The sequence below is a fragment of the Mytilus californianus genome, unplaced genomic scaffold (genome assembly GCF_021869535.1).
Source record: "Mytilus californianus isolate M0D057914Y unplaced genomic scaffold, xbMytCali1.0.p SCAF_1, whole genome shotgun sequence".
Lineage (NCBI taxonomy): Eukaryota > Metazoa > Mollusca > Bivalvia > Mytilida > Mytilidae > Mytilus > Mytilus californianus.
The window spans coordinates 99,476,331-99,488,406 of NW_026262581.1; the positions used below are offsets into that span (position 1 = coordinate 99,476,331).

The 12,076-nt window shown below is 32.1% G+C and overlaps 1 protein-coding gene across 1 annotated transcript in view; it reads right to left on the bottom strand.

Moving 5' to 3' along the window:
- Positions 1–12,076, bottom strand: part of LOC127727385 (elongation of very long chain fatty acids protein 5-like) — a 31,286-nt gene that overhangs the window by 18,911 nt on the left and 299 nt on the right. The window contains exon 2 of the mRNA XM_052234763.1: positions 5,889–5,946. Coding sequence (XP_052090723.1) covers positions 5,889–5,946 — 58 coding nt within the window. The remainder of the gene's footprint in view (positions 1–5,888; positions 5,947–12,076) is intronic.

Sequence of the window (12,076 nt, forward strand, 5' to 3'; positions counted from 1 at the left end):
TTTGCTTTTAACAATACACTATGCTGTTGCCAATTGACCCCCCCCCCCCCCAAAAAAAAAATGTTTACCCCCCCCCCTTTTTTGCTTTTATGCAATACACTATGCTGTTGCGAATTGACCCCCCCCCCCCCAAAAAAAAATTCTTTCCCTCAAGATATGGTCATAATCTCAATTCAAATTTCCAATGGAGTTTGCAACCATAATTACCCATTTAAATACATCATAAAAGTCTTAAAATCAAAAATGACATACATAATCATGGCTAAAATTAATATTCCTTAATCAGCATTTTAAATAGTAACTTCTAAAAATAAATTGACAGTTAATCACCTAAAGAGAATACAACATTTCATTTTATATAATTTAAATGCAGTGTAAGGGAGATAATCCAAACATAACATTGTCCTTTTTTTTAATTGTCCATTAACCAGGAAACCCTTGTTTTTCCCCCTTTTTTGCCCCTAATTCCTAAACGGTTTGAGCCATAACCCCCCAAAGCCAATCCTAACCATCTCTTTGTGGTATGAAAACTTGTGGTATAATTTCAGAGAGATCCATATGCCATTCCACAAGTTATTGTCTGGAAACTCGAAAAATGCTTATTTGGGCCCCTTTTTGGCCCCTAATTCCTAAACTGTTAGGACTATAACCCCCAAAATCAATCCCAACCTTCCTTTTGTGGTTATAAACCTTGTGTTTAAATTTCATAGATTTCTATTTACATTTACTTAAGTTATTGTCTGGAAACCAAATGTCTTCGGACGACGCTGACGAAGACGATGTGATACCATTGTCATTGAAGGGCAGTTTTGAGGTATAAAACAATTGGTAGTGCTCAACATTCTGAACATTTTTGCCCCTGTCAGATTTTCTCTTTTTATAGCAGTTTTCAAGATAATAGACAAAACTTACAATTTACCCCAATGTTCTATTTTTTAACCATGTCAGCCATGTTGGTTAACAGGCGGGGTCATCAGACACATTTTTTAAACTAGATTCCCTAGTGATAATTGTGGCAAAGTTTGGTTAAATTTGGCCCAGTAGTTTCAGAGGAGAAGATTTTTGTAAAAGTTAACGACGATGTACTTTAAATTATGCTAAAAGTAAGTCTACATGCATTTGTACACTTTTTAATTGTGTAACAGGTAGTTTTCTAGTACATTTTTGCTTCGTCAAATCAAAACGGCTACCTATTTTCTTTCCTTATAGAATGCAAAATAATTCTTTCAAGTCATTTTCTATGCTTATTTTAATTTTAACATGGATAGGCATTATTTTTATCAACATTTTACACCTCTATAACATTTGGTTTAAAGATATAGACAAATAAAAATCCTACCTAATTAGCATAGAGCATGACATCAGACTTTTTTTTTAAATAAATTTTACTTTTCTGTAAATTTTGTAAGTTCTTGTTTTCTAAACATCTGTAAAATGGTGCATTTACAAAAGTCACAATTTTCTATCCAACTAAACAATGTCACTGAGGTAAATAGAACGGAGTCTGTTCATATGATTTGAATTTTCATCTGATTGAAACAGCCAAAACAAGTCATTTGAAGCCATAAAGAAAAAAAAAACAGATCTTAAGATTCATAATTTTCACTATGGTTGAAATTTTTTCCCAAATTTTCAATTACTATTATAGACATGTATATGATATTTTAATAGCAAAAAAAACAGTGGCAATATATGTGTAGGACTCTGAACTGCGATGGTGGTCGGAACCGTGATGGTCACGCTGATGTACGATGGTTTGACGCTGAAGTGCATTTTTAATCACGCTGAAGTGTGATGGTGGCATTGTGACGCTATCTTGTTGATAGCTACGATGAAGTGCGATGGTGGTAACGCTGAAGTGCGATGGACTACATAAACTATATTTTGAATGCTTTTCATTTCAAAGTCAATTTGTTTGTTAGAAACGTTTTTCGGGTTTTAAAGTTAATAAGGGGCTTATACACCTTTAATACTTCGGGAAATGGGGTGTGATCGAGCGAGAGTTAAAAGTAAACCTTCTGAGGGGATTTTTTTCTTCGAAATCTACGAAAGTTTTTTTCAAGTTACGTACAATGGCGCGTGGCATTCTCTAAATACATACAGGTCCACAGACTCTCCTAATATATAAGGGTAAATGAGGATCTCATGAGAGGAACAAAGAAAAGATAAATGTTATCTCAGAATTATGTCCACATGCAGAAAATCAAAGAGGACTATTGTTCATTTTGTATGCAACTGTAACAAATGACATACATAGACAATAATGAATGCTAATCTATATACCAACTATACTGCTCATAATAATTGCACATCTGTAGATTTTAAAATAGCTATCACACGTCATATAGACCATCGCACTTTGGCGTAGACCATCGCACTTCAGCGTGACCATCGCCCTTCAGCGTCCCCATCACACCTCCGAGTCCTACATATGTTTAGATTTTGTTACAATTAAAGTGGTAAAAACATGAAAAAATTGACTTTTTTTCATGTTTTGCAAGCAAATTCAAAGTAACTTGTTTCTGTGGCAACCAACACTTCAACTTTAGAATTGAATATATTTCTGTTTTCAGTGCATCATAATAAACCCCTGATATCAAAATAAAGGCAATCCTGGAGTATGCATTTCTTATTTTCTTTAAATTTCTTTGATGCTTACAGAGAATGAGTCTTAAATTGTCAGCAATCTGTGCTGAACTAACACAAATAGGAGATATAACAAGTTTTACTGCAAGCTATTGTTGACCTATGATAATTATAAGGTTAACAGGAAGTTGAAGAGCAATGGATGTGAAAACAAATCACACAATATTTCAGGCTCACATTAATGTTGCTACCAAATTCATTTATCTGTTAAATTTTATCGCAAAGAAAAAACGCCTTTCCTGTCTTTTATTTGGGACAGCTATAGATAATTATATTTAATATAAGGAAAAACATCCTGTTTAAGGAAGTTAAAAACTCATGTTCTAAAGATACCTACTTCCTTTTGTTCATAAAAGAGAGATGGAACATTACTGATAAAAAATGCAACTCGTTTACAGTGAACACAGAAAAAAAGTTCTGAAACTTAACTCTGAAGCTTTCATATAAGTTTATTTTAAATACATTTCTGCCTTCTTTCATTCATACTTAATAGAGATAGAAAGTTACTGATAATGAGGAAATCACTTGTTTACAGTGCAAACAGAAGAAAACAAGAATGCATGCGTCGTCATACTATTAATACACTTTCTCATAATTCTAAGTATCGTAAAATGGGAAGTAAGTGTTTGGCAGATCTGAGCACGTCAGTGATCTGTCACTGGAAATTGGTATTAATCTGCATTTTGTAGATAGCAGTATTTTGGGCAACTGTATGAGCTGCCATGATTAATCTATAATCACATAGAAACATTTTGGTTTTAGGTAAATTTTACAATATTTACTGGATTTCTGAAAAATGCTATTTTTATTTGTAAATACATATAAATAAGAAGATGTGGTATGAGTGCCATACATGTAAGTCAATGCTATTTTAAAGTTGGTTTCATTAGCGACTGTTTACCTCTGTTCTAGTAGTTGTCTATGTTATTATGTATCATGTACGTTATAATTGTTGCCTTTACTTGGACAACAGTAGTTTTTAGTTTGATAAAATCCTTATTTCTATTGTGCAAAATGCCTTTGCCAAAGGTTGTCTCACAATAAATAAATAAATAGCTTAAACAATAATAATTATATTAATTTAATATCAATACAATACATATGTTTAACATTTTTTTGTAGTAGGTTTTCGTATGTCAGAAGTATTTAACTTATCATTCAGCTGATGAGTTCGAATTCATATCATAAACATGTTTACCGTGGGAAATCCCCATTAATACGCCAAATCACACAATAACATTGTGTGCAAGAAATAGGTGGCTAACATTCACAGTTAATCATGTATTTACTGGCAGCGAGTACATAAATTTAGGATGATTTAGAAAGCAAGCACGGTTTTGTCTGTCTTGACACCTATTAAGCAATATATAGCATGTAAATATAGCAGTAACTAAAGAAATGTAGGAAAAACAGCAAGTACCAAAACAAAAGATGTTATTCGTATATCACAAGTTGGTGGAATTTCGTAACACTAAATCAGCAACTGTCAAGTTTGCCGGGAGTGACGTTATGTTCACACAACGACACTAACACATAATTTAACATTCACAACAATGTAATTATTCAGAATATGTCTTATTTCTGATATCTGGCAAAATAAGTCTTAAAACAAAAAATTGATGAAAAAAACTACTCTCTGACCAGTAGAACTTACTGTAAATTCAGAAATCTATTGCTGTAATTTTTGAAGAAAGGACAATAATACAGGATTAATTATAGTGATTTCAGTAAATGCTACATACAAATGATGCTATCAATATTTCAAACAGGAGTTTTTATTTTTGAGATACCTTTTACGCTGCAATATTCAAAAAATTAAAAACATCAAGAAAATTTATAAATTTCCAGTAGCTGATGTATGACATGGTCAGTGATATTTCAGGTCTTTTCCATTTTTATTGGCAGGTATAAAAACCCTAATATGTATGCAGAAAGAGATGTCTTACTGGAATCATTGATGAATTGCAATTTACAGGTGGTGATTTGTATCAAAGAAGAGTTGTCATTTGTATTTACTAACAAAAATGTACATGAAAAATGTACATGAAAAACATACTAAAAATTCATCTTTATTTACATATTTATATATACTGACATGATTTATAACTTACTTTTCTAAAATTCCCCATTTATAAATTAAGAAATTATTAAGAAACTAAGGTTCCAACTGAGATACTCTCTCAGACAATGGACATAGTTGAGATTAGATGAATTTGGCTATTCTTTTTTGGTCCCTTTTTGGCCATATACATGTAACTCCTAATGTTTCTACATATTTATACATTCCTTGCTTTCAAATGTTCAACAAATTAATAAAGTGTTATTTTCAATTTTACACAATTGCAGCTTTGAAGGATTCTACAGTATTTAGTATCGCAATGTACAAGAAGTTAAATTGCTATATATGTTGTAACTTAAGTAAATGTATATTTAGGAACTGTGGAGGAGTCATCCATATTTATGTGTTTCAAATGTTCATTTGTACATTTAGAACCTTAGTATGGAAAATTTATTCATCTGTATTTTTATGTTTCAAATGTACATATAGTTACATTGTACTCTGGAGGGTTCATCTGTATTTACAAAAAACATATGTGTGCTTTAAATGTACATGCATTATTTTTTCAGTTATGAATTGAAAGAGATTGCAAAACCTAGGAATATGAATAAAAGTATATAAATGTAAGTATTTTTCTTAAGGATTTCCTCCATTACAGTTTTAATTTATGCAATTTCTTTCTACAAAAATTATTTAGATTTTCCATTATTTATTGTGGATTCATTATTGTTAGTGGGATACCAGTTTATTGGGGATTCATCATTGTTAGTGGGATACCAATTTATTGTGGATTCATTATTGTTAGTGGGATACCAATTTTTGTGGATTCATTATTGTTAGTGGGATACCAATTTTTGTGGATTCATTATTGTTAGTGGGATACCAATTTTTGTGGATTCATTATTGTTAGTGGGATACCAATTTTGGTGGATTCATTATTGTTAGTGGGATACCAATTTATTGTGGATTTCGTTGGTACAGGTTAACTACAGATTCAAATGTTCCAACAAAGTACAAATTTTTATATGCTTAAATGCAGACTTTTCCAAACCACTAAATCAATTATTCACGCAAATACACTTTTTCCTCACCAAAATTGGCATCCATGAAAATAAATGAATCCACAGTAACTTGTATACTGTAGGAAATATTAAATGAAAATCAACCAGACTATTATCCTTACCCTTTGTTTCTTTAGTCCATTCATAAAACCTCGAAGATTCTTCTAGCAAACCCATTTTCTGCAAAAACATAAAACAATGTATATTAAATAGATTTTATGCCTTAACTTGATTAGCCACTATGGCTAATAATCTGGCATCACTTTTCTTTCAATGTATTTTCAAACCAAAAAAAAATATGCATTATTCATAATTTCTTCCATTCTTCTGAAAGTAATTAATTACCAGAGTAACAGTAGAGCATGATTTTCCTTTAAAAAATTACCATTGTAGTAGTCATGAATAGTAAGCTACCACTCTATCAATTGAGCGGAAACTCAACTAGAACAGTTACACGATTTAATGGAGAGGTTATAAATCTACAAGGTGGAACAGTTACATGAGTTAATGGAGAGGTTATAAATCTACAAGGTGGAGTAGGTTTGTTTGTTGGTGTTTAATGTTACTTTCAGGGACCCTGGCTATATCACGGCATCCACTTTTTATAGGTGGAGGCAGTCCAAGAACCAAAAGAAGACCATCGACCAGAAACAACTACATTGTACTAAGTTAAAGGAAACTCAATTAATGACAGATCCAACATCAAATCCTTGCTTTTCCATCTACTAATTTCTTTTAAAATCCATGAGTTTTTCAGCCTTATTAAACCATAGAATAATTTACTTAGTACATAGAATATTTATTATTCCAATCAAGGGCCCTTGATGGGCAGCATGACATGTACACATAAAACAATACATCATGATTTGTAACAGAATTTTTTTTTTTTAAACATTGAAATGAAACATTAAAAAGTTCAGACATGTTACATGTTATATTAATTAAGAATTAAATGCTTCTTCTTGCAGTTTTATTGGGGTGTAAAAGCATTGACTGAAAAACTTTTTGTATGATATGCCTCATATTAAAAATATGCACTTTTGACAGAAATTTGTTCTTTTGAAAGATACCTTAATACATGTAATAATTCTATTACCTTTTAACATTCTTAACAGAAAAGTTAAAGTTAAAAACAAATTTTTATTTTTATTTTATTCCTTGATAAAAAGTGGAAAACCTGACACTCACAGGGACATCATGACAGACAGTTTCAAATTTCATGTAACTGCTAGTAAATATCTCAGTTTTAACCTACACATATACCTTAAATTGATACTGAACAGCATTTAATATTATCCTCTTAAAATCTTATAAAAGGTTGTTAACCACATATTTTGTGACGGCAAAAATTTGAGCAGTACATGTATAAGGAAAAATTATGTACAATTTCACCAGTTATGATAATACACCATATAACGTTTGTCTCATGTTCCCTTGAAAACTAGCAATTTTTTTTTATACAGGTTTGTTATTTTGAAACTTGAAGCTGACTGGAGGCTGCAACACTCATCTTCATCTGCCTTATGCTTGTTACTGTTCAATCAACATGTATTTTAAAATAACACTGCTACAATCAAACTAGCATACAGGCTCTCACAGTCATAATTATTCCTATTAGATTTTTATTAAATGGTCTTAACCTTCCTATGATCAAGTAGTTTCAGACAAGGAGACAAACATGTAAAAATTAAATGTATAAAGACAAGGTGTCTGTAAACCAGACATAAAAAGCTCATTCTTTAAAACAGACTGTCCATAAACACTAACATATAATGATAACTGGTTTCTTTATTTCAAAACATAGTATAGTCCTATATTTCTATATATAAATTAAATACTAAATTCATGAAAGGTGTGAAGATGATAACATTAGTCATATCCTTTGAAGTTGTTTTTATTGTCATAAAACAAGTACTCATGATTTAAATATTCTTTTTTTACCATTATTTCATTCATAAAAAATTCATTTATATAGATTCATCTTATCTATAAAATCTTTAGAAGCCAAGTTATTTTCGTTTGTTTGAAAAAACTATGTATAAACCATACACATGTACACTTTTGTGCATTCCATAAAATCCAATTACAAATTTGGGTGTTGACTTCATGTACATCATGTACATTGGACATACATGTAAATTCAATTTATTATTCATTCAAATATATATGAAAATTGTTAATGCTGTTTTCAATATAAATGAAAAGCAAATATTGTTATTAATTCCTTCTATGGTACTCAATTGAAAGTCCTAGCTCTATCATGAAGTGAAGGCACCTTTTGAAAAAATATTTATTGTTGCAGAACTAATTTTTAAAATGTTTTCTTTTTCTAGAAACTTCATGGTCTTTTCTGTGCAGAATGTATATATATATATTGTAAAGGAAACAAATAAGGCCACACCCATTTGATGAATAGTTCTTTGGATTTTCCTGCTCCTGTTTTGGAGAAATTGACTTTTCAATAAATAAAAATAAAATGCTCCGCTGGGCGCAGCTTGATACGACCACAGAGGTCGAACCCTGAACTGTTGGGGCAAGTATGGACACAACATTCAAGCTTGATACAGCACTGAATTTGAATTGTGATTAAATATTTGACACAGCATAGGTTTCTGACACAGAATGAATGTGGTCTAAGAACTTAAAATTTTTTTAATTTACCTATTCAAACCATATCATTATTATTTGCTTTTATATATAAATCAGAAATAACCGATTTAAAATGGAAAATTTTAAAGAAAAAAAAGGAAAAAAAAAATCCCCCCTCAAATTTATTGAACCCCCTTATGATTCATCACCCCCAAACTCAATCCCAGCCTTCCCTTTGTGTTACAATGTATGGTGCCTTGCAGTACAATTTCAGAGAGATCCGTACCCTTGAACACAAGTTATTGTCTGGAAACTAGAAAAATACTTGTTTTTTTGCCCCATTTTGGCCCCTAATTCCTAAAATTTTGAGGCAATTACCTCCAAAATCAATCCCAGCATTCCCTTTTTGGAATGGTACCTTGCAGAACAATTTCAGAGAGATCCATACACTTGAACACAAGTTATTGTCTGGAAACTAGAAAAATGCTTATTTTTGGCCCCTTATTCCTAAACGTTTTGGGCAATTACCCCCAAACTCAATTCCAGCTTTCCCTTTGTGATATGGAACCTTGTAGTACAATTTCAGAAAGATCCATACACTTTCACACAAGTTATTGTCTTGAAACTAGAAAAATGCTTGTTTTTTGGCCCCTAATTCCTAAAACTTTGAGGCAATTCCCCCAAAATCAATCCCAGCCTTTCCTTTAGTGGTATGGTACCTTGCAGTACAATTTCTGAGAGATCCATACACTTGAACACAAGTTGTTGTCTGGAAACTAGAAAAATGCTTATTTTTGGCCCCCTTTTGGCCCCTTTTTTCTAAACGTTTTAAGCAATTACCCCCAAACTCAATTCCAGCTTTCCCTTTGTGATATGGAACCTTGTAGTACAATTTCAGAAAGATCCATACACTTACACACAAGTTATTGTCATGAAACTAGAAAAATGCTTGTTTTTTGCCCCTTTTTTTGCCCCTAATTCCTAAAATTTTGAGGCAATTACCCCCCAAAATTAATCCCAGCATTCCTTTTGTGATATGGAACCTTGTGGTACAATGTCAGAGAAATCCATACACTAACACACAAGTTATGTCTGGAAGTTACAAAAATGCTTATTTTTGGCCCCTAATTCCTTAGCTGTTGGTACCATAACCCCCAAAATCAATCCCAACCTTCCTTTTGTGGTAAAATTTCATAGAGATCCATTCACTTAAACTAAAGTTAGAGTGCGAAAACCAATGTGTCTTCGGACGACGACGACGACGCCAACGCCAACGTCATACCAATATATGACCACAAAAATTTTCACAAAAATTTTTTTGCGGTCGTATAAAAATTACGGCTTCCGCAAATTTTTGGTCCGCATGCCGCTCCAAAATTAACTTCTCCTTGAAATTTTTTTTTCACATCTATAGACGCTTTTCTGTTGCATATAATGCTCCTATCGTTTTTAACGCATGTGTGATAAATCAATTTTTAAATAAAAGGTCAAAAATCGGGATGACAACATGCAGTTGTGTCAGCTCATTGCCATGGACAAGTAGTTATTGAATACACAGTTATCCGAAATGCTTTTTGTTTTACTTTTAAAGACCTGTTCTAGGATGCAAAAATTAAAAATCTTTCGTTAGATGACCACAAACACATCAATATTTGTTAGAACCATCGTCAACCCCGATCCTTGTTTCAACAGGCATATAGACCTATTATTTGGATGAAATGAATTGTAAATTTCCACTAACTTTTTAAAAACTCATTGAAGTATTTGATGAAACCCCATATCCCCTTGTTAGTCTTTTGGCATGTAAGCAGAACTCTTTTGTTGGGGGGAATTTAAAGAGTTCCAACGAGACCATGGTGATGCCGTATTGTGATTGGCATGCTCCTAATAATTAGGGGTGTGTAATTGGTTCAACCACGTACTTCTAGTCAAGCTAAAGAGTTTGAAATGCATTACAGCTTTTAGGAGTAAAAGAAAAGAGTATTTTGCGCAGTAATGGGGTGACAGGTATTTTAAGGGAATATTTTAATACATTTGGATCTGCATGTATAGCAATATAACTATCTAACTCAGGATGTTGTTTTAGTAAAAAGCAAGAAATATTCACCTCACTCATTATTTTGATCCTAAATATGCATAAATAGTTCCAACTGGATGTAAAGCAGCTAATAAATAAAGGTAACAGTAGTATACCGCTGTTCAATAGTCATAATTTGATTAAGCAAGAACAAATCCGGGTAACAAACTAAAACCATGGGAAACACATCAACTATAAGAGGAAAACAACAGAACAACAGAAACACTTAACTACAACAATAAACAATCATTACCATATAATGAAAACTATCAAATATCTTTCAGGGGCATTTTTTTGGATACATACACATATTTTAATTTCATTCAACATGTGTCATTTACCTAACTAACATACTTCCTCTTGTAAAACTGCATCTGCAATGCTTCCTACACATATATATGGATTCAAATGAAAATTCACCTAGACAAAGCTTACTTGAAGAAAATAACCAAAATTAACTAAACCACAGTGAGACAAGAACGTCTGATATGGTACAGGCACCAATAAATCAAGTTATATGCATTAGAGCATCTGCTGATCCTCGTTATTCTATGAAATAACCCAGTTATAACATGTACATGTACATAAATTGTACAACTTCTAAATCACACAATTTAAAAAAAAAAATATACCGCTCGCTTCACTTATAGAGCACTAGCCTAAAAAAAAACTCATTTTCAAGAAATATATAAAAACAAAAAAATTTTGCTCGCTCTCCCCATATTTTTTGGAGCTTTTGTCCAAAGAACTCAATTTACGAAAGTGGTGTGGCCTAATCTATTATGCAATTTGTTTACTATGCCTAGAGGTCAATTCATCATACAAATGATAAAAATATACATGTAGCCCGATGGTGATAAATTGGTGTTTAACAACCTGTTGCAATAATTACATGCATATCAGGAAGAGAAATATTAATGAAATATGAATATCAACCCTACTTTGTACTAGACAAACACACCAAGTCAGATTCTTCATAAAATGTGCTAGTTCTCAAAATAACAGTCCACAGAAAGACATGTCACCCTACCCTGACTTTTTTAAAAATATTTTAGTGCTCTTTTAAATTTTATAAAGTAGTTACTCTAAACATTTTAGTGCTGACAATAAGCCTGTTTTTTAAATGAAATATTTCATGGTTTGAATGATTCTGTATGGTTAAAATGCATGAAGTAGGAAAAATGTTTACGTTTTTAGAATGTCACTTTATTTTGAAACAATAACAAAAAATTATTTATAGCAATACACTTACTAATACACGATTAAACAATTATTCAACACAAAACCAATAAAAAGGGTGTGAACATGAAAGGGGTGAACATGAATGGGAGCAAACCTGATTTTCTTTCCTATGTCACAATGGTTAAATGTTGTAACATCACAGTAAGATCCGATTGTCGATGACGTACAACGATTGACCTCAGGTCAACCTGTCTAACTCATTCATTAAAACAACTCAGATTGGTGAATGGAAGATGGTGCACAGACAGGGAAGAGGGAGCTGTGTCTCTCTATTTTGGGCTAGTTATGACACTGACCAGGATGAAGGGCTGGAAACCAGTGCTGCACTTGGTAGGTTAGGGTTATCAGCTATTGCCAGTTATTGGTCAGCCTATGGGTCACAAAACACAACTGCGGCTGACA